This window comes from Marmota monax, unplaced genomic scaffold (genome assembly GCF_021218885.2).
Source record: "Marmota monax isolate L192 unplaced genomic scaffold, Marmota_monax_Labrador192_F-V1.1 WCK01_AAM20220418_F8-fsc00009, whole genome shotgun sequence".
Lineage (NCBI taxonomy): Eukaryota > Metazoa > Chordata > Mammalia > Rodentia > Sciuridae > Marmota > Marmota monax.
This window is the reverse complement of record NW_026694710.1, coordinates 26199287-26221648: the sequence shown is the minus strand read 5'-3', so window position 1 is coordinate 26221648 and position 22362 is coordinate 26199287. Positions and strand designations below refer to the sequence as shown.

At 61.6% G+C, this 22362-nt stretch overlaps 1 protein-coding gene across 1 annotated transcript in view; it reads left to right on the top strand.

The window, feature by feature from the left end:
• The window catches only part of Acox3 (acyl-CoA oxidase 3, pristanoyl), a 40006-nt gene extending 17872 nt beyond the window's left edge, over window positions 1-22134 (top strand). The window contains exons 8-18 of the mRNA XM_046423566.2: window positions 1415-1511; window positions 3087-3269; window positions 4515-4637; window positions 6217-6337; window positions 8624-8746; window positions 8869-8982; window positions 10486-10601; window positions 15618-15792; window positions 17024-17091; window positions 17721-17807; window positions 20433-22134. Of these exons, the coding sequence (XP_046279522.1) occupies window positions 1415-1511; window positions 3087-3269; window positions 4515-4637; window positions 6217-6337; window positions 8624-8746; window positions 8869-8982; window positions 10486-10601; window positions 15618-15792; window positions 17024-17091; window positions 17721-17807; window positions 20433-20552 (1327 nt within the window). The 3' untranslated portion in view covers window positions 20553-22134. The remainder of the gene's footprint in view (window positions 1-1414; window positions 1512-3086; window positions 3270-4514; window positions 4638-6216; window positions 6338-8623; window positions 8747-8868; window positions 8983-10485; window positions 10602-15617; window positions 15793-17023; window positions 17092-17720; window positions 17808-20432) is intronic.
• The last annotated feature ends 228 nt before the right edge of the window (window positions 22135-22362 follow it).

Sequence of the window (22362 nt, the reverse complement as noted above, 5' to 3'; positions counted from 1 at the left end):
GGCGCCCGCGGCCCAGACGCAGCCCTGCCTCTGTGGTCCTGCTTTTTTTTGCTTTTGGGCTGTTCCTGGCACTGAGCCACACGGCTGAGGGTCGCCTGGATTTCTAGCAGCCACACACCTTGGGGACTCCCGTGAGTGGCCAAGGCTCACCTGCTCACTGCTACCACTTTTTCCACAATAAATGATCTTGAAAGGGGTGAAGAGAGCAGGACCTGCACAGAACAGGGTCACCTGTGGGGTCCTGGGCAGAGGACACCTTACCCACTTCTGTGGGGTGGGGAGCCGTGACGGGCTTCCTGGAGGGGGCCGCAGCCCAGCTGCCCTCTGAGGAGCACCAGAGGCTGCCCAGGAAAGGCAGGGAGGGCCCAGGCCAGGAGAGAGCCTGGGGGGTCCACGTGTCTTGAGTTGGTGGACCCGGCTGCTGGAGAGGCTAGGTCAGGTGAGGGTCACCCTGCATACGGGGTGCAGGCAACTGGGGAGTGGGTGTGGGCTGGGCTCACCGGGCTGTGGCAGTGTCAGAGCGTCTCTGTTCCTGCTGGTGTTTGATGGAAACGGCTAGGGTGGACTGAGAGGGGACGTCCACAAGCCAGGTTTCAAGGAGGACAGGTGTTGGGAAAGGAACACCTTCTTGTCCAGCAGGCCGTCCCCCATCTCCTGTCCCCAGCCGGGACAGCTGTTCACCACCAATGAGGTCTTCTTTGGTTTCACAAGAGCCGTCCTCTCTGACATTGTGAGTGATCTTAGTCACCGGCTGGGTGGCTTGAGGAACCACCGATGTGTCTGGCTTGTGTTTGGGGTTTTGAGTTGGGGACAGTTTACAGAACGCACATCCCTTGACGTAACGTGTTGCCTAGGCTGTTGCCAAAGGGGTTTCCCTGACCTGACGACCATCACAATATCTTCAGTGTTTAACTCATGCTCAACCATAAAGGTGACCATGTGATCATCTCTCAGCACTCAGAAGGGACAGGTCACCTCCTTTGGGTTCCCCGGCCGCACCAGGAACCCCCGGCCGCCCTTGGGGAGCGGGAGGGGCTGCAGAGGCCAGAGGAGGCTGAGTGTGGAGGAGGTGGCCACACAGCTCTTTGCTTTGTCTTGCGGGTTTTGAAACCTCCATTGCACTCGTTGCCCCCGGGGCTCAGGCTTGCAGGTGACACATGAGGAGAGTCAGGGCGGCCGCCCTCAGGGCCAGCTGCCGTCCTGCCAGCAGCCCAGGTGCTGCACTGCCCCATGCCCCTGTGCGTTCTCCAGGAACACCTTTGTCCCATGGGGCGGGGTCCTGGCTGTATGTTCCCCCATGTGCAGGCCAGCACACGCCCTGTCCTTGGGGTTGTGGCACCTTTGTGCTGCCCTCTGGGGATAGGAGGGAGCCCAGGGCCACCCCCTAACAGAAGCCGCCCTTTCTTCCCCACAGATTCGCCATGTTCCACAAGGTCAGGATTCCTCGTGAGGACCTCCTGAACAGGACGGGGGATGTCACCCCTGAGGGCACCTATGTCACCCCCTTCAAGGTAGGAGGATTCTGCAGGGCATTTGTGGCCAGTGCTCCCCGGGCGCCTCCCCTGCAGGGCCGGCCAAAGCCCTGAGCAAGGCCCTGCCACTGGAGGCCCTGGGCACTCCTCCTTATCTTGGGTTCTGTGTCCCCAGCCAGGGCAGGGACTTGGTCACAGGGTGCCAGCTGCAGGGTGAGTCTGGCCTGGCAGCAGGCTCAGGCTGATTTGGGGCGTCCACGCCCATGGGGTTCCAGTTGGGGGATTCTCCCCAGTGCTGTCACCTGAGGGTCCACAGGGAGAGGCTGCTGGAGAGCTCCACACTTGGCAACCAGCAGGGTTCTCTGCGTCCAGGACTCGCCACCCCTCCCCAGAGATCTGTGGCCTGAGGGGAGGTGGCCCTGGGCTGAGCTGAAGCCTCAGGGCTGTGAATCACGGCCAAGACCACTGAGCCCAAGGATGGGCATCAGAAAGGCACTCTGGGGACACCCGCGTCACCTGGCAGTGAGAAGAGGTAAGGGACACACAAGGAAAGACGGAGCACCCTGAGGCTGGAAGCCACGGAGCATGTGACCTTGAGCTGTGAAAACATCACCATGACATGAAGCCGGGGGCCTGGAGAAGGAGCTCTGGAGGCCACAGGACAGCCCGAGGGCCAGGCGGCACCTGATGCCCACCGGCCGCGGAGGCCCTGGGGAGGCTGAGTGTGGACGAGCAGTCTGCAGACCGACAGGACGGGGTCCTCGGGTGGAGGATCTCATGCTCCCAGGGGAGCAGACGCCGGCCGGGCAGGAGCAAGAGAGGAGCTGGGGGACTTCAGAGGAAAGTCCTGGAGCCCTCGGGTCCGATGGCAGTGAGCAGAAGTCACCTGAACTTGGGATTCTCAAGGCAGCACGGCGGGGGGCGGGAGGGGGGGAGTGATGTGAGCACGTGTTCCCACGCCAGCAGAACTGGCGCTGGGGTGCGTCTTCCCAACCCACAGTGTTTTGGAAGATGACGCAACACCTGGGGTAACAGCAGCCAGGCGGGAGGGGACGGGGCCTTGGGAGGCTGTGTACTGGACGAGCCACAGCCCCACCAGGGACCCTGACTGCTTATGGCAGGAGGAGACGCGACCAGAGGTGAAAACTGGAGGTGCTCTGAGACCCTCCCACTCCCCAGGGACACAGAACACGTGCATCTGTTAGCCCTTAGATCGGGTCCTCTGACAGGGACAGGGGAATCCACAGGGTTGGGGATAAAAGGAACCTATTTTTTCAGCAGAATGTCGGGCCAGAGATGCACTCCCAGACTGTGGGCACCCTGCTGCCCTCCAGCCGCCCAGGCCATTGCTGCCTACCGCCCGGTGCACACAGGGCCTGGTCCCTAAGGAGGGCTCCTGCAGAGCTGTGGCCTGCCATTGCCTCCTCCTGGAGCGCCCCTTCCTCCCGCAGCTGGGGTCCCCTCCTCCGCCCATGGTTCACTGGTGGCAGCTGCCATCTGCAGGCCCAGCCGCCGTCTGTGCCGGGAGGCTGGCTCTGGGTGCCCCAGGGCTCACGGGAAGGAAAGGTCACCTTCGTCTTTGGCCCACGTGCAGTGCCTGCTTCTCTTCCTCAGGACACCAGGCAGCGCTTCGGAGCGTCGCTGGGCAGCCTGTCCTCGGGCCGGGTGTCCATCATCGGCATGTCGGTGGTGAACCTGAAGCTGGCCGTGTCCATCGCGCTCCGCTTCTCGGCCACTCGGTGTCAGTTTGGACCAACGGAGGAGGAAGAGGTCCCCGTGCTCGAGTACCAGCTGCAGGTGTGGGCTTCCTGCTCCCTGCTGCCCCAGGCGCCTCTTTTCTGGGCTCCTGGGAGCTGGTCTAAGCCATCGGCAGTAAGGGGACAGGCAAGGGGTGTGGCCGCAGGCAGCGAGGCCTCGGTGTGCCCCCGGGTGGCTTGTAGTTCAAAGAACTGTGTGTAGAATGGCCTCAGCAGGGGCCAGGGCAGGCCAGCCGGGCGAGGTCTGGGCAGCAGGCATGCTCACCTGATGTGGCCGTGAGGTCCCACAGCTGTGGCAGGTGGTGGGCCGCCTGTCCACCTGTCATCCGTTCCTTCCCTGAGACATGATTCCCAGGAAATGATTGTCAGAAGCAATAGGTGAGTGTGGAGCCCTGTCCCCTGTGGTGGCTTTTAGGGCTCAGGGCAGACACCCAGGCAGCAGTCCAGGCAGGCACAGCCGGGGGGCTGACCCCTCCCATATGCCGGCTCCTGAGGCGCAGGCCCCTGCCTTGCTGGACCTGGGGCTGTGCGGCGGGCCTTCGCAGCCAGGCAATCGCCTTGTGATCCCCACCACACAGGTGGGGACCGAGGATTAGATGGTGAGGCTCAGAGCTCAGTGGGTAGCTCTGCTCAGGCTGGGGGCCGAGCTGTGTGTGAGCAGGTGTGTCCAGTGAGTCTGCGGGGTATGACTACTGCACACCTTTCTGTGCACTGAGGCTCAGGTGCCTCCATGCCGAGGGGAGTAGGGTGCTGTCCGTACCTGGGCAGCCCACGGCCTGCCCACCCCGGCCCCCTCCTCCAGCTACAGGTCAGGAGCCAGGGCAGCTCAGCCACAAACCCAGCCCCACCCTGATGGGAGGCAGGGCCTGGGCCAGTGCCCCGGCCCCATACCCAGTATTGGGTCTGTGTGGTGCTGCTGGTGACACTCTTCCCGGGTCTCAGGGATTGGATAAGTTTGTATGCGGAGGCAGCCGGCACAGCCTTTCGTGCCTGGCAAATGTGGGACCCTGGTGGTGGCAGTTGGCTGGGTTCCCTTCACCTGTCCCTGTCCTGTGCTGATGTGCACAGGTGAAAAGCCCACGCTCTCTGCCCTTGAGCCTAGTTTCCTGACCACGTGACTGTGTTACCTGCCCCAGGCCTAGGAAGCCCAGGCTGGGGCCCAGCCAGCCTGTGCACCAGGCAGTGTCCTCTCAGTTCACAAGTGGACTTCCCGGGGGCCTGAGGTCACTGGATGGGCAGTGGCTGGCCCCTCAGGAGGACGCGGGCCATGTCTGGTTTCTTGTAGCAATGGCGCTTGCTCCCCTACCTGGCGGCTGCCTATGCTTTGGACCACTTCTCCAGATCGCTCTTCCTGGACCTGATGCAGCTGCAGCGAGGCCTGATGCGGGGGGACCACGGGCCCAGGCAGGTGAGGCGTCCATGCTCTGCTTAGCGCACAGGGTTCGGGTTGCTGAGGTCCAGCAGCCCAGATCCTGCTGATTTGAAAGTCTTCTCCCGCCCCTCCCTCCGTGACCCCTTCCTCCTGTCTCACTCTCCGTTCCTGTCTTGTCTGAGGGTGGAGCCCAGGGCCGTCAGTGAGAAAGGCTTCCACCACTGAGCCGCATCCCAGCCATGATTCCTAAACAAAGTCATGTGTTGATTTGTGAGCACAGGGCCCACGACGTGTCCCTCGGCCGTGCCAGCTGCTCGGGACCTGGCTCGTGCTTCGACTGCAGCGGTCTGGGCTGCGTGCACGCCCTGGCTTCTCAAGCATGTGCTGACACGACTCCTAATTCCCGTCTGAGTTCAGCTCTTGTTCTCCTTTTGAGAATGTGATGGTTTTGCAAAATCCCCGTTACCAGCCCCTCAGCGGATTTCATGGTTCTGATCCTTTCATAAACAACGTACAAAGGCTGAGTCCTGCTGACGGGAGTCGAGTTGACAGTTGAGGATCTGTGCAGGAGTGGCGTGCAGGTCCACTGAGATCAGCACGACCTCAGGCGGCCCGTCCCAGTTCTACTGCACAGACTGGCTTCCGCGCCCCCGTGGGCCGCTGCCTGAGCGGAGTGAGACTGAGTCCAGATGAGTGCCCCTGGAAACAGACGAGGACCGCTGCAGCTGGGGTCGGGCTCCGGGTTCTGAAAGCCCCTCCGCGTTGCTTGGGGTGGAATGTGGGGTGTAAACGCGGAGTGAGCGGCTAGAGTCCCTGGGCACTGGGACAGGTGGAGGGCCTGGCAGGCTTCTCCCTGGCACGAGTCCTGGCTCTGCAGTGTCAGTGGCGCGGGGCACAACCGGGCTTATTCTTCCGTGGCCCAGACAGACACCATACAAGCTCGAAGTTGCCCTCATTTGAACTTGAAAACCCTTGTAAAGTGGGTCATTTTCTTTAGCAGCTCTCCCTCTTTCCCTCCCTCTCTCTCCCTCCCTCCCTCTCTCTCTCTCTCTCTAAGTTGTTTCCTGAATGTCAAGTAGAGCAGCGGGACTCAGGGGATGTGTGCGGGGTTGGGTGCGAGGCAGCGAGTGTCCGGCGGGGGAGAGCCCTGCCGGGCGCTGTCTGTGGTCAGGGCTTTTCCGCCAGCCCCAGCCATGAGCTCCCATCCCGGCCCTTGTCCCCTTGGAGGGAGGCGTGTCTCTGGTGTTGTGGGGGTTCCCTCCCTTGCTCTGTGGCCCTTCGGCGAGAGCACCTTCTTGGCTCCCCACTCGCCTGGGCTCCGTGGGCTTTCCGAGAGCCGAGGCAGCCGTCACTCCTCTGCTGGGCTCCCGCTGCCCACCCCGTGGCCCTGAGGCCTGTCTGCTGCCCAGAGCGTGGTCCATTTATCAATGCCATGTCCACTCCTGGGTGCGTCCCTCCCTGTCCTTAATTAAGCTTGGGTCTCCTCTGAATCGCAGGGGTCTTGGACTAGAGCGGGGGATGCGGTCCTTTGTCCTTGATGCCGTTGCTGATGCTGGGGCCTGACCTGCAATCTCAGGGTCTTTTCACTCATTCTCATTGGATTCCCCACCCAAAGGCAGAGCTCGGGCGCGAGATCCACGCTCTGGCATCGGCTGGCAAGCCTCTGGCCTCATGGACTGCCCAGCAAGGAATCCAGGAGTGCCGGGAGGCCTGCGGTGGACACGGCTATCTGGCCAGTAGGTTCTGGAGAAGCGCACGGTGGTCTCTGCCCTTATCCCTGCTGTTTGATGCTAGGCCAGGGGTCAGCACGCTGCAGCCCATGGGCCAAGCCCAGCCGCTGCCTGTGCTTGTGAATGGAATTCCCTGGCATCTAGGCACCCAGGCACCCAGCCCCAGGCACCCAGTCCTCCCAGGCTTCCTTCCACACCGCCCTGCCAATGTTGAGTGGCCCGAGCAGACCCGAGAGAAACCACGCATTCACAGGCTGGCCATGAACCATGCCCAGTGTGGTTTGCTGACCTCTGCCCCAGACAGTGCCCTCTGATTTCTTGACCCATGTCCTGGACAATGAGGCAGCATGTGGGATATGTGAGGGGCCCCAGGGGCCAGGCAGGGCGCAGACCAGGCAGGGAGAGGCAAGCTTTTGGTCAATGACTCGGTAGGAAACTGGTACGAGTGCTCATGCCTAGAAAGGAAAGTGCTCCATTGGTGTTGGCGGGTCCTCAGGCAGCTGACACGAGGCTGAGAGGGTCAGCCAGCTCCCCCGAGGCCAGGCCAGCCCTCGCTGGTGTCCACTGAAGGCAGTTTAGCCCGTGGTGCTCGGGCTCTCAGGTCTGCCTGTGGTGTGGGCTCCTGCCGGGATTGAGTGAGTTCACGTGGCGAGTCAGTGGGAGTCTGACTGGGCTCTGGCCCAGCGCTGCTCCCTGCTCCCTGCTCCCGTGGCTGTCCGCGTTGGAATCATGGTTACTTCCATTTTATCTTCTTATTTTTGTACTGAGGATCAGAGCCGGGTGCTCTACATCAAGCTACACCCCAGCCCTTTTCATCTTTTGAGACCAGGCCTCGCTAAGTTGCTGAGGCTGACCTTGAACTTGGGCTCGTCCTGCCTCAGCCTCCCTCACTGCTGGGATCACAGGCGAGCGCCATCGTCCCCGGCAGTTGTTAGTGTCATTATTTGCAGCTTATCTGCACAGCTTCCTGTGGGAAAATCTTCACAACCAGCTCTCCCAGAAGGCCGCAGACTCGCCCCACAGCTCAGCTGCAAAGCTGTTTCCCGGCCTGGGGAGGTTCTGCAGGCTCTTGCCAGCTGGTGAAGGGTGCAGCAAGGACCCAGAATGGCCGTGCCCCTGAGTGGCTGGCTGTCCCTGCTGCTCCAGCCGAGCCTCTCCAGCACCGCTGGACATCAGCATGGCCCTCCGTGCCTGCACGCTGTCCCTGATATGCACTGGAGTGCGGGGACCATGGATGTACAGAATTTACACATAGGTGTGTTTTCGTCCTCTGGGTGAAGTTCCTGGTGTTTTTTGTTGTTAAAACCCATAGAAACACTACAAATAGTTTAGCTTTGTCCCATTTTTAAAAAAATTTTTTTAGTTGACAGTGGACCTTTATTTTATTTATTTGTATGTGGTGCTAACAATCAAACCCAGTGCCTCACACGTGCTAGGCAAGCGCTCCACCACTGCACCCCATCCCCGGCCCCACCTGTTCCCGTTTTAAGTAGAATAAGGAAATTGAATCATGTAATACTGGAGACAACAAAAGTAACTGAATCGAGGTTTTTAACTTATTTAAACACTGGGCCAGACCAGTAAGACCGAAGTCAACAGAGACAAATGTAAACGCCCATATCTAGGTTTAAGGTATTAATTAGTGTTTTGAAAAATGACCAGAGGTGACCACAAGCCTCCTGCAGCAGGGCACCTTTCAGCCTGTGGCTGCCTCCGTTCGTACAGCGTGTGGGTGTGGCCACGGGCGCCCTGCTTGCAGGCTGGGCTCCTCGGGGGCAGCCTCGTGCTTGTAAAGTCCCCATCTCAGGAGGGAGACCAGGTGGGTGAGGGCCTGGAGAGTGCCTTATACGGAGCCGTGAGACTGACCGTTTCTGACAGCTGAGGTTTCTCGCTGAAAAGAAAGGTCCGTCCAGCCGTAGGAGGAAGGGCAGCCCTGGAATCAGCTCCCTGGAGACCCGCTGTGGAGACCGTGGGCAGGCCGGTCCCCATGCTGCTGGGAGGCGCTACCAGGTGCAGAGGCCTGGGCCGCAGGGAGGCCCCAGCTGCCGTCTGAAGCCCCCCCTCCAGCCCTGGTCCAGCGGCCAGTGGTACTGCACTCCCTCCACAGCCCTGGTCCAGCAGCCAGTAGCCCTGCACCCCTCCCATGCCCTCCCAGGGCACTGCTGGGTCTCGAGTCAGTGCCGGAGACGCAAGGGTAGTTCAGGGGACATGGGGCTCCTCACCCCTGTGGGTGGCGGTGGCGTCTCTCAGGTGAGCGTGGTGAATGATGCAGATCCTGTGGCTCTGTCACAGTGAACCGCCTGGGTGACCTCAGGAATGACAACGACCCAAACTGCACATACGAAGGTGACAACAACGTCCTGCTGCAGCAGACGAGCAGCTACCTGCTGGGCATCCTGGAGCACTGCGGGCCAGGTAGGGGTGCCTCACTTTGCAGGGGCCACGCTGCATGACCGCTGAGCTGGGCAGGGGTTGCTGTGTCTTCAGGGCGGGCTTGGGGGGCCCCTTTCACCAAAGTCATGGAGTGTGTGTCCTAGACGGAGCTCGCTTCAGAAGCCCGCTGCGGACTGTGGACTTTCTGGAGGCCCACCCCAGCATCCTCAGCCAGAGGCTCACAGGCACCCACCAAGCGGACTGGCTGGACTCTGCAGGTGTGTCCCTTCCCCCTGGTCATGGGCAGGAGGTTTCCTTGGCTCTCTTGTTTTCTGTCATTACCCCAGAAAATGCTGGGCCACGGGGGTCTCTGGTGGCTAGCTAGGTGCCGGGCAGTGGGAGGTCCTGGGTGTGGCATGGGCCTTTTCTTTTATCTTTAATGACTTGTTCTTGGGCCATCTTTCTGTGCCTTTGGCTCGGAGGTGCTGGCTCCAGGGTAAAAAGGAAAGTGCCCTTCCCGCCACCAGACCTCTTCCTCCCCAGGACAGGCCATGGGAGAGGCCTCTGTGCTCTGGCCTCTGCCTGCTGTGTGTCCTGAGCCCCTCATGTCCCCGGTGCTCAGGAACACACTGCACTGCTGCAGACTTAATGGTTTCCGTCCACTGAGGCTATCTGGAGGACTGTGGGGTGGCACCGGGCTTTGTACACAGGAGGCCAGAGGATGAGCATCCTCGAGGGCCCTGGATCCCCAGGATAAAGAGCCACCAGCCTCCTCCCCAGGAAGACAGGAGCAGGGCATCCCAGCCACCAGGCCCCTTGTCAGCCAGAGCAAGGCAACTGCCGGCGTCCAGCACGCCCTCCTCAGCCCCCAGCCTGCGGGGCTCCCGAGAGGGCCTGCAGCAGAGAACTAGCGCCGTGGCAGCGCCTGGCACTGCAGAGTGACCCATTGTCATTGTAGTCATTGTGATCCAGGAAACGCAGCCCAGAGTAGCTGCCGTATTCCCCGCCATCACGTGCTGATACAGCTGTTCTGACAGCAACAGATCTTTCTGTTATCAATCTGCCTTTTTAATGTGCTAATAGTAAATGGGGTCACGTGAAGATCTATGTCTGAGCTTCCCAAGTGTTGCCACAGAAAGCGCTAGAAAATGACCTCACCATGGTAGTTCCTTCAGCCACCAGAGCTCTTTCCCCAGTCGTCAGGCCTTGTGAAACTGGAATTCAGGGCTCAGCTTCCCCTACCTGCCGGCTCTGCCTGCCTCTCCCCGTTCCCTGGCACGGAGAGCAGGAGCGCTGGGCCCTCCCGGTGCACCCGCCCCAGCAAGCCTGCCAAGCTGCGTCCTGTGCTTTCCTGCTTAACCGTGCAAGACCCAGCAAAGTGGAAGTGTTTTCTGGAGGAGAAACTGCAATAAAACCACTGGCTGCAAGCCTGTGTCCCGCGTACACATGGTCACAAACCCCAAGTCCGGCCCTGGCCTCATGTGGGTCCGGGGAAGCCTTATATAGTGACCTTTGGCCCTCCGGCTCTCCTGGACTGGCGGGAGCATGGCTTTCCGGGATCTGCCAGTGAGTTTAGAGGTGCACGGGATCCAAAACCCTCACCTTCAGGACACCGAGCTGTTGCTGACGGGTGGCAGGAGCTGCCTGCTGCCAGTCCCTACGCAGTGCGAGACATGTGCTGGATCGTGTCCTGCAGCCGGCCCTGTCCGTCTGTCCCGGGGTGGGCACAGAGCAGCTGCTGAGGGCTCTGTTGCTGATCTCTCCTTTTTCCTGTTGTAAAGCCCCCCTGGCTGCGTACAAGTGGCTGGTGTGCTACTTGCTCCAAGAGAGTCATCAGAAGTTAATTCGAGAGAGGAGGTCCCAGAGCAGTGACTTCGAAGCAAGAAACAACAGCCAGGTACTTGCTTGTTTTGAAATTTGCTTTTTTTGCCCCTAATTCCCTTGCTGTTGTGTCCCTGTGGCTGCCGCCCTCCCCCGGAATTCCCAGAGCCTGGGATGATCGCTGGCCTCGGGCACTTTGCTCCTCTGTAGGATGGTGGTGGCACCTGCTTTATGGTGTGGGGGAGGGGTCGAGGCGCACTGTTACCAAGCCTCGTGGTCTCTGCTGGGGCCAGAGCTGTCCTGGGGAGTGGAAAGGGAGCCGTGACAGCCTTGGTCTTCTGTGAAGTGCCAGTGCAGGCCTCAGGCTCCTCCTGATGGGATGGCTCCCAAGCCTGCCCCACTGCCCTGCGCCCAGCTCTTCTCAAGGGCCCGCCCCGCTCCCTGGGCCTTGGTGGGAGTGGGCCAAGCAGCTCGTGAGTGGCTTGGGCAGCTTGTGGTTCCGCAGCTGGGTGCCTGTGGGAGCACTTGGTGTGGAGCACTGCTCTGTGCCGGGCCGTGGTGGGCCTGCCCTGGGCGGAGGATCCACGGGGACAGGGTCCTCTGGGAGGCCCTGGTGAGCACACCCAGGCCCCGCAGGGCTGCTGCTGCCCCCTCCTCTCGGTGTCACGTAACGAGGCCAAGCAGCTGCTCGGGAACCCAGGTGGCTCACCTGCCCAGGGTGCCGGGCTCCTGCTGAGCAGGAATGAACTAGATGGAGCCTAGGACTTAATGAATTCAGCAGATGGCCAAGGTCAGTTCAGCTTCTAGTTCAGGTCCACAGTGGCCCAACTAGGAGGCTTAGAAAGACCTTCTGGAACAGGCCACTTTCTGTACCCTAGGGCTGGGTCACAGCAATTTGGCCATCTGGGTAGGATGATTGGCCACTGGCTCTGACCACTCTTGCCTGCTGGTCCAGGGGTCATTCTAAAATGAGTAGCAACCTGCCCTCATTACCAACTGAGACCCCTGAAGAGATGGTGGTACAAGTCACCCCTGCCAATAGCACCTGCCCACAGCACCTGCCAACAGCACGCACCCCCAGCACTGCAGGAGGCCCGATTGGCCTCCGTGCTGCCCTTGGCCAGTGCTGGCCTCTGGCCATGCGTCCTCAGCACCACGTGTGGCGTGGTGCTTGGGGAGCACTTCGTTGGGTGCTTCACTAATGGGCTTCTCAGCTGCCTTTCAGTGAATCCAGCTGCAAACAAGACAGGCCCCAGGGTCTGGGTCCAGCTGGGATGGGCTTCCTGGGAGAGCCGGAGCTGACCATGCTGCTGTGTGGCCGCACAGAGGGGCAGGAGCCAGGGTGGAGGTGGCCCCGAGGCCTTGGGGAGGGAGCAGCAGGACAGGCTGGCTCCCTGCTCAGGATCACAGGGAGTTTAGGAGGCAGACTGCAGACAGCCGAGAGCTCGCAGGGCCCTGGCTGGACGCAGGCTGCGGGAGCACAGTCCCTGCCCTACAGCCACGTAGCTCAGGAAGAAAGGCAGATTGTTTACCTAACCTCAGTCCTGGACCAGCCTCCTGAAGGCGGGGTCCTCCGAGGCTACAAAAGAAAACTGACTTAACAGTTGAAAAGTTCAGCCTTCTGGGCTGGGTGTGGCTCGAGGCAGAGGCTTGCTGAGTGTGTGAGGCCCTGGGCTGCAGCAGCACTGAAGGGAGAGGAAAGCTGGGCTTCCCTGAGGAGCAGCAGTCACCTGCAGCACAGCCAGCCGGGCCCTGGGCTGGGAGCGTGGGGGCGCGACCAGGGGGGCGCGACCAACGGGGACCTCCAGGTGGAGGCCACACGCCCCAGGCATTGGCTGGTGTTGGGCAGCAGCTACTCTGCGTGCTGCCCTTTGGGGCAGTGACCGGCTGCTCTTGTTGAGGGGACAGTGTGCCTCCCCCTCCCCCAGCAGGCTTTACTGACTTTCTTCACCTATGGCCCTTTGCAGAGGTGAGTGCCCTTTACTGCTTTCCTACTGCGGCCCCATGTGCACAGTAGGTTATTTAAAACCAAAAGCACTTTTTGGTGCCTCGGCCGGGAGGCCCCCTCCTGTGCTGGCCAGTGCTGTAGAAAGGTGGCGGTGTCTTCATCCCTGCCTCACTGACCCCAGCCCTGGGACCAGCCCTGCACGGAACCCAGAGCCCCTGCAGAGACCTGCAGAGAAGGACTTTTTCTCTCCCTCTAGCCACCCTGGGCTCTGTGCGTCACATTATGTCCTTTGGGGAATTAAGGAACCTGAGGGGGAGAGCAACGCCCAGGCCTCCTGGCTCAGCTGCACTGGGATGCCGCAGTCTGGCTGCAGCAAAATAACCCGAGGGTGACGAGCAACTTGTGTAGATTGATACAGCAGGAGTGGGGCCGTTTATTGTAGGACAGGAGGGGTATATATACATTCCACACAGCGTATCTTAATTAACATAAACTAGATACAGCAGTCAACCAGTAAGGAATCTCCACACTTAATGGCTCGCTGGCGTTACTTCACAAACCACTCCCTCTGGCAAAATGCCAGGCGCCATCCTGTCTTGTTTACAGACCCTAACACTGGGAGATGGACCTGGACCTGCCGACCTAGAGCCCAGCTGTCCCCCGTTCCGCACCGCTGGGTCTGGGCCTGGGCAGCTTGCAGTTGGGTTTTGCCCAAAGTGTTCATTGCCTGTTAAGGTGCGAGGCCTTGGAGACTCAGCCACAACGAGTACTCGATTCTCCCTTTCTTTCCTGGCTGGAGGTGTCTGGGGTTTGTGAGAGGGAAGGCTGGCCTTGGGGACCGATGTGCAGACAGGATGGCTGGGATTTAGGCACAGCCAGGCCCCTCTGTGTGCCCTCTGTCCATGAGCCTCAGGGGTCACTGCTGCAGGGTGGCACCTGGTCCATAGCTGCAACTCCTGTGTGCCTGTTGCGTCCTGAACTAGGGACAGTGGAACAGCTCTGGGGGCACTGAGACTAGTCAGAAGTTTGCTCTGGAACAGGCCCCACACCCACTGTCCTGTCCACGACTGGTATAGCTTTGGGGACAGTGAGTTGCCCACACTGGCCCGTGGGTTCCAGGAACACCTTGGCCTAAAGGCACCAGCTGTAACCGTGACGATGGGGACGCCCTTGTCCCGTGCCCCAGCCCACCTTGGTCACTATTGCAGTCAGATCTACTGACTGCAGCAACAGACACTGGTGAGGAGTCTGTCCCTGGAGCCTGTGACCAGTGGTCTTATCTGGACGTTTCCCAAGAATGCAAGGGCGTGTCCTCATGCTGAAGCCCGCAGGCCACCAAGAGCCACAATGCAGGTGCTTCCCAAGGTGTGAGGAGCGTCACCTGCGAGCTTCAAGCTGACCCTGAACAACACCCAGGGCTCCCGACCACAGCTGTGGACGCTCGTGTGCAGAGATGGTCAGCTCTTGGCCGCACGCACTGCTCACAGAAACAGCTGCCACCTCCTGGAACCAGGTGTCCCTGCTGCATGGTGGCGAGCTACAGGGGCAGCTGTCTTTCCACGCTCACCAGCCACCCATCCAGCCTGTGGCACAGCAGAAATGGAGATGTGCTGCTGTCACAGGAAGACGATAAAAGAGGGTCACCTGAACACTAGACAGTCCGTGTGGCGGAAGGGAGGGCATGGACAGAAGAGCAAGCCTGGCTCAGGCCCCAACCAACGTCCAGGCCTGTGGAATTGACCTCACCTCTGACCCCAGAGAGGACACCTGGTAGAGGAGGGCTTGTGGTGTGTGCTGGGGTGTGGGTGGGACTTTCTGGACCTGCCAGGCTCAGCCTGTCCATTTTGTCAGCGGGTGGAGGGAAGACCAGGGAGGACGGGGGAGCCCAGGAAGCCAGAGCACCTGGCCCGGCCACATGACCAGCCAGAGGACATGAGCAGCCCGAGGGCCCACCCGCCCTGAACTCAGCAGAGCCCTGGGAAATCTGGGCACAGGTCCAGCTGGGGTCCATAGCAGTCCTCACCTTCCTGCCCTGCCTCCAGCCTCTATTGGCCAAGGCAGGGACACGCGCACCTTAGCATGTGAGGGTGGGTCAGGGCAGGCTGTGGCGGAGGCCCTGTGGGCCCCCAGCGGGCCTTCCTTACAGTGTGCATGACCCTATGGGCTCTTGGGACAGGACAGTCTGGTGGCAGGAGGCAGAGGGAGGAATGTCTGCTCTCCGGAGGCTGAGACTGTGCCCGGGGCCCTGGGGAAGGCCAGTCTGGGACTGGAGACCCTGTGCTGCCCCGAGGGTGAGCAGGCCTGAGGGGAGGCTCCGTGCCCCTGCAGTCAGGTGGGGTGAGCCCTGTGTGTTCCGGCTGAGGTGGTGGCAGTGTCACACGCAGGGGTGCCGCGGTCCCCATCCGTCTCTTGATGTGTTAGCTTCAACCTCAGAAGCAGCTCACGCTCACTCACAAACCAAGCAGCGCACAATCGTTCCCGGGACTTAAAAGGACCTGGTGAGACTGTAAATTGGAGATGAGGGAAGGAACACTAAGGGTTGTCTGCAGATATTTTGGGTACAGGTTAGAAGAGAAAGCGGGACCGACCGTGACCCCCTGCTGCCAGCCTCCACCCAGAGGCTCAGGCAGGCTTGGCTGGGCTGCATTGTGTCTGGCCTCCTGTCTCAGGGCGAATGCCTGAGCAGAGGGCAGAATGGCCTCTTTAGGAACTTAGGTGACCCTTGGAGGAGTGACACTCTGCCAGCAGTGTCACTGGGGCAGGCCATGGAGCCCCTCTGGGTCCCTCGAGTGTCCCAGCTGCAGAAGACTGCAGGCCCTGCACCCTGGGGCCATATGCTGGTGTCACCTCCCCTGGGCAGCAGCAGCCTCCCGAGCCTGCCCCGCCCCTGTGCTGTCACTGCCGAGCCAAGTTCCAGATGGCCTGAGCTGGGTACAGGGGTCCCGGGGCCCGAGTGCCAGGCTGCGCTGGGCTGTGTCTGCACGGCGCTTCTGTTGGGTGTGTGGACCAGCTCTTGAGGTGTGCTGTGTCCCCGTCCCCCACCCAGGGGGCCTGTGGGACTGGCCTCACCAAGGCCTTGGCCTGCGTTTCCTGGCAGCCCCATGGGGCGCAGCCTGGTGGACGCAGCCCTGTTCTGTCTCCAAGGTGTACCACTGCCGCTCGCTGGCCCTGGTCTTCCTGGAGCTCACCGTGGTGCAGCGGTTCCACGCCTACACGCACGGCCCCGGCGTGCCGTCCTCACTGCGGGCTGTGCTGGGGCGGCTCAGCGCTCTCTACGCCCTGTGGTCGCTGAGCCGGCACACGGCTCTGCTCTATCGAGGTGAGACCGCTGTCCTGGCCGGCCTCCCGGCACAGGAGCCCCCCGGGACCTGTGCCCTGTGAACGCAGGCAGCTGTGCCCTGCCCGTGTGGCAGCACCTCCAGGCGGGCTCAGTGGAGGGGCCCAGGTGCCCCAGTGCAACATGAGGCCAGCAGAAAGGGCAGAGAAATGTCAGCACCCGCTGGCCAGACGCAGCTGCCCCTGTCCACAGTCCCTGCAGAGTCAGCCTCCTGTGTGCTTCATTGATACTTCCAGAAGTGTGCGTGTGTGTGTGCATGTGTGTGTGCGTGTGTGCGTGTGTGTGTTGCAGTCTGGTACTGAAGCCAGGGCCCCCTGTGTGCTGGGCAAGCTGTCCACTGCTGAGCTGCGCCCACCCCTCTTAACCTGTTACTCTGAGCAGAGTCTCGCTGGTGGCCCAGGCTGGCCTCAGATGTGCAGTGCTCGGCCTCTGGAGTCCCTGGGGTAGCAGGTGCACCACCGTGCCTGGCTCAGGAGGCCACTGTCACCGGGAAGTGGGCTGGGTTCCAGAGAGCAGAGCCAGCCCTGTGGGCCACAGGCAGAGACAGGACTGGGCTGCTGGGACAACACCGCCAGGAGTTTCCAGTCTAGAGATCTTGGGTGGCTTCTTGGAGGAGGCAGTGCCCAAGCTGATCTGGAAGCCTGGCAGGGCCGGGGAGCCAGGGTTCTCCCCGGGGAGCCTTTTCTGATGCTCTCTCCTAGTCACCCCATGAGCCCTCCCTGTGCTGGGGCTGTGTCTGGGCTTGTGGGCAGTGAGGTCCCCCCCCACCAAGACCAGCTTTTGGCCCCTGGGGTGGTGGCGTTGCCCCATGGAGGCCCAGGTCAGCAGAGTGGCCGGCAGAGGAGGAGGCTGCGTGGCCGGACTCCATTGTCTAGAGGAGACCCTCCAGGAAGCAAATCCTTGAGCAAACACCTTCTCAAACGCACAGGCCCTGCCTGGACCTGTTAGGACTCCAGAGGAGCCAAGGGGCTGGAGGTGACCCTCCCTCGGGTTGATTCTCCTATCCCAGTGGCTCCAGAGGCCCATGGACCCTGCATGCCACGGCTCCGTGGCCCTCCTGGTCCCTCTGTGGTCCTGGGTACCTGGCTGCTACAAGCTGGGCAGCTCCACCCAAACAGGCTTCCCGAGGGCCTGTCCAGGGCCTCCTGGGTGCACTGCTGCGTGGGCGGGGGGCCACGGCCCAGCCCTGCTGTGACGAAGGCTGTGCTTGCAGGTGGATACTTCTCTGATGAGCACACAGGGACACAGATGGAGAGCGCCATCCTGGACCTGTGCACACAGGTGAGTGGCCGTCTGTGACCCCTGTGTGTAGTCGCCAGGATGCGTGTCCGTCTGCATGCTGCGGGGTGGCCTGCATATCAACACACACCCATGTCACGCACTGTGCTACGTGGTCAGGACCCTGAAGTCGCTTCCCACCTGGCAGGGAGGCTAGGACAGTTGATCCCAGTTACTCAAAGGAAAAATGTCATGCTTCCAAGAAAACTCTGGGGGTCTCCGCACATAGAATTCTTTTGTGGCCTTGAAGAGCAATCTGAGACAGGACAGGGGCCCTGCGCGCTGCTGGCCTTACCGGAGCCCATGGCCTGTGCAGTCCTGTGACTCCTGCCCCATTGCTCTGGGTCAGGCAGGCAGCAGTCACCAGGTCCTCCGAGACCAAGACGAGCCTCTGGGGACAGCTCTGGTTAGCAGGCTGCACTGGGGTCTCTGCCCGCATCCCCACCTTGTGGGGAAAGACAAGCCCGGAGTCCTGAGTGAAGAGCAGCGCGGTGGGGTGTCCAGACACAGTGGTGACCGGGCCCTGAGTCAGAGCGGCCTGTGCCTGCCTGGGTCCCAGGGCCTGGCTGCTGACTCGGCATGGCCCCGAGTGTGCGGCTGGTTGTCAGTGTGGGGACCGTGTTTTCCAACAGCTGAAAGACGACGCGGTTGCCCTGGTGGACGTGATCGCTCCTCCTGACTTTGTTCTGGACTCACCGATCGCCAGGGCTGACGGCGAGGTAAGGACCCCCTCATCTGGGTGGGACGTGGGCTGTCCCAGGGGCTGGCAGGAGTCTCTGTGGCACTGCGGAGCCTCTTGGGACCTTGTCACACTTCAGGGAGCCTCCGGGGTGGGTGTCGGGTGCTCTCACTGGCTGCTGGCCCTGCCGTCCCCGGCCTGCTCTTCCTCCGAGGGACAGAGCGGCTGCCCCGTCACCCAGGCCCAGGAGTGGCAGTCGGCCCGGCCTCCCTGCTCTCCCGGATACCTACCCCGGACCTCGGCCCCGCTCAGGGCTGGCTCCCGCCGCCTCTGAGTTCCAGTCGCAGGGGTGGCACTACAGACATCATGAAGGACCATCCCTGGCCACTGCCCCGGTCCCTTCCTGGTCAGCATGTCACTGCTTGACCTGCTGCGTTAAGGTCTCCACCCCAGCTCAGGCCCCCAGCTCTCGGTGACTGTCCACAGCCCTGGGGCTGCTCTCCCCTCCCTGCCCACCTGGGCTCCCGTGGCCTCTGCAAGGCCCCATCATTCCTGCCTCTGAGCTCCACAGAGGTTTCTTTAGAAGCAGGTGGGTCAGCCTGCCGGCGATGGAGCCTCCCAGCACCCGCACCCCCAGATCCCTCCGCCACCGCCCAGCGCTGTGAGCCTGCCCTCCAGCACTGCTCCCAGGTGCTGCTCCTGCCCTCGGACCCAGCCCACCATCCTCCCACACTCTCCTAATGTGCTCCTCCTCCCGGCCCAGGGCTGGGCACCTGCTCCCGCTGCCTGGAGCGCCCTGTTCACTCGCCTGAGCCGGGCACTGCCTGCTTGCAGAAGCCTTCTCTGGCTCTCCCAGGAGCGTCCCCCACCCACTCCACTGCCCTGTGACCCTCGGAGGGCTCATCACTGAGCCTAAGGCATCTCCCTGTGTGACTCTTGCTCAGTGAGTGGCAGTGTCACACAGGGTGACACTCACAGGTCCACCTGTCCTCACCCAGAACTCGATACCCAGGGCCTCTCGGCCCCTTGAACCATGGGGACCTGGCATTGCAGTGTTTCCTCTCATGTCTGAGGTCTGCTGCTGCGGCTGTGGGGGCATGTGTCACCCAGCCCAGGCCCCCGGGGTCCCCCAGAGGGACCTGCCAACCTGGGCTCTGCCTAAATGGAGACTGGGCAGGGAACACCGGAATCAACACTTCTTAGCCTGTGACGGACTTGTCCAGGGAAGGGCAGGTGCCGGCCTCACAGTCCAGGCCACTCCTGGGTTGGGGTGGGCACACCACAAGGCAGACCTGGCCCGGGTGGGCAGCATGGAAGACCCGAGTGCCTCAGACCAGGAGGGACAGGGCAGTCATCCAGAGGCCCACAGTCCTCCAGCAAGGCTCTGCCTCTCACCCTCCCTGGCCCACACTGTGTCCCCCTGTCCACTTTGCTGATGGGACACAAGTCCAGAGAAGCCCTGTGGGTTGCCCAGGGTTGCCCAGTCAGCATGGCCCAGCCAGGGTCCAGGTGGAGAGGTGGGTCCTGGTGCTTATGAGGAAGAGGGGAGGGGACCTTGGGTCCCAGTGGGAGCCTGAGGAGAGGGGCTTTCCCTCCCCTGGGGGCTGACCAGGCAGACAGGCAGCGGGGCCTGCCGTGGAAGGCCCTGTGGCTGGCGGAGAACCCCAGCCCGCAGCCTGCGCGGCAGGGAGGGTCGCCCCGGCTCCTGCATCTGAGCAGTTGCCTTGCTCGTGGGCGGGAGGTGCCAGAGAAAGGAGTCTCGTGTCCCCAGGGTGGAGAGGGCCCTCTGGCTCTGGGTGCCACAGTCAAGCCAGAGCCTGCCAGAGGTGTCACCTGGTGGGGTGGCCTGGACTGCGCCTTTCTTCCAGCTACTAGGAGCCAAGTTTTAGCAGGTGCGACCAGGTAGGAGTTCAGTGAGCAAAGCCCCGAGAGAGGGTCTGAAGGCCCAAAAGAGCGCATGCTTTCCACGTGAGAGCTGCTGGGGTGTGCGCCCGGGAGAAGCCGCCGCCTGTCCACCCGCAATGCTGGAGCTGACAGGTGTGCCGCAGGCACAGGCAAGGGGCCATCCTCAGGTGAGGGTGGCTGCCCTCAGTCAGGGCAGAAGGGCCCCTTTCCTTAGGCCAGGTCCTTTGGAGTCACAGGCCCCTCTGCCCTTGGTGGCTGAACCTCTGTCTCCAGCGGGTGGAGGACCAGGCCCCAGCCAGGCTGATCCAGGACCATCCTCCCAGACAACCGCTGCCCGCCCAGGTTTCCCACAAGGCGATGCGAGCAGCAGGCAGTCCAGCACAGGATCCCATGGGGGCTCTGGCTGCACAGGGCCGGTGGGCCACATGGGCCGGGGCACCCCCCCGGCCGGGCCTGCTCTCCAGCACTTCTGGCCAGCTCGGCTGGTGGTGCGAGGGCGCCAGAGGACATTCTCAGGGCGGACTGAAGGTGTGGGCTGCACAGGTAGTGCCCACCTCTGCAGCGAGCCCGGGGAGCAGCTCGGGGCCTGCCGTCGTAGTTCACAACTGAATTGTCCCAATTGTTTTCCACTTTTGAAAAAGGGTTTTTATAAAATAAGCTTAAAACATCCGACACTTTCTGAGAAGTGACTGCAGAGGATCCCTGTCCTTGACATGGCCTTCCCGGGACCCGCTGAGCCCTTTCCTTGTGTTTCCTGCAGCTCTATAAAAACCTCTGGAACGCCATCCTGCAGGAGCGCGGGGTGCTGGAGCGCCCGTCGTGGTGGCCAGAGTTCTCTGGGAACAAGCCCGTGGTGGGCAGCCTCCGGGCCAAGCTGTAGCCGCGCTGGCTGCAGCGCCCCATGTAGCCCAGCGGACATGGCCACCAAGCTGGCTCCGTAGACGCCCAGATGGCCCCTTCTCCAAGCTCCAGTGCCACACCGTGCCCAGCGCTGATGGCTCTGCACCCAGGTTGAGCAGCATTGCCCTTGGGGGGGTGTCTGGGTCCCCAGCTGCTGTGTGGAAAGGGACCTCGCGTGGTCACTGGAGTCCACACCTCCTTCCTGGGCTCAGGTCCCCGACTCAGTGGCCACTCACTGTCCAGGCCTTCTGACCCCTGTGGGCATCACAAGCCTCAGCTTCTCCCGGGACTCCCTGGCTCTTCGGCGCCAGCTGGGCGGCCACGTGACTGTGCCCTAACCTCCTTAGCTCATACCATAGGCCCTCTGCACGACTCGGCGTGAGGCCTCAGGGGAGAACCCTGGGTCACTGCTCTTGGTGCATCTGGAAGTTTCCATTGAGGACATTTCCCAAAGCTGCAGAGCACAGGGGTGTGAGCGCGGGCAGCATCGTGGCCCACTGTGGACGGGCAGTGCCCAGGGCTTCCTGCTGAGCGTTCCTCATGGACCTTTCCATAGAGAGGCATCCCCACCTGGCCACAGTTAAATGAGCGCTTCATGCTTTCTCAGGGTGTGGTCTACTGTGCCCATCTCCTCCTCCTCCTCAGAGAGAATGGGAGGGAAGATCCCAGACCCTCAGCAGCCTGGAGGGTCTGCTCTGAACGCAGACCTGCATGGTAACCACGGTGCTGCCAGTGCCCTGCCAGTCACACCTCATGTGGCCTGCCCAGGCTCAGAGGCCGGGTCCCCTGCTCAGCCATCCTGCCTGGGCTCCCAGCCAAGGCCACTGCATCTCTACCTGGTGCCCCTCGTCGGACACCGTAGCTGTGCATTCACTGATGGGGCTTCTCTGCCCAGATCCATGGCCTTTCCCCACCGTGAGGAGCAGGCCCTGAGTCCTCCTGTCCCCCTGCCTGAGTGGGAGTCCCGGTGCCCTCCCACCTTAGCATACCCAGGCTCAGCCCTCCCTGTCCAGCAAGAGAGCCCGCCTTACCTGGGCACCTGGGGGGATCCTTGTGCTTTGCCTTTTCTTTTTTACCTTCAATCAGGCGGGACCTTGGTTTACCACCTGTCCTTGGGTTGGAAGCCGCTGTCCTTTCATCAACAGGACATGGAAGTTGTCCAAGATCAGGAGAATGCTGTATCTGGCACTGACTCAGGGAGGCTCTCTGCGTGTGCCGCCAGGTCCCTGCGTGTCCCTGTTCTCATGTGCGGCCGTGAGAAGCTCCCAGGGCAGGGGTGGCTCACTGTCCAGGGGGTTTGACTGACCATCAGTACACAGGTGTCATCTGCCCCCACAGAGGGTCCCTTCCACGGACATGACGCCCACCCACAGGCCTGCTCGGGCCACCTGCCGGCTCCACCCCAGTCCTGTGGGCACACTGGACCTGAGGGCAAGGGGGCAGGGTTAAGGGCAGAGGTGGTGTTATGGAGTCAGCTTGTAAGTAGAGATCATTTAGAAGATAAAACATTTTGATAGCAACAGTAAAAATTTGAATAATTGGAATAAAACGTTTAATCTTAATCTCTGCCTTCTCACACTCTTTTTCTGCTGATGAACTGGTCATGTGGTCATCAGGTACTATTTTGAAAATGTAGACTCCTTCCAAAAAGAAAATGAATATCAGCCCCACACTCAGAAGCAGCACCTGGTGTCTCAGGTGTTTAGTGCTGACAGTGGCCTGGACTGCCCGGGTTGCCGTCCCCGCCCGAGGGCCTCCCTGGCAGGTGAAGTGATAGTGGTCCTGTCCCC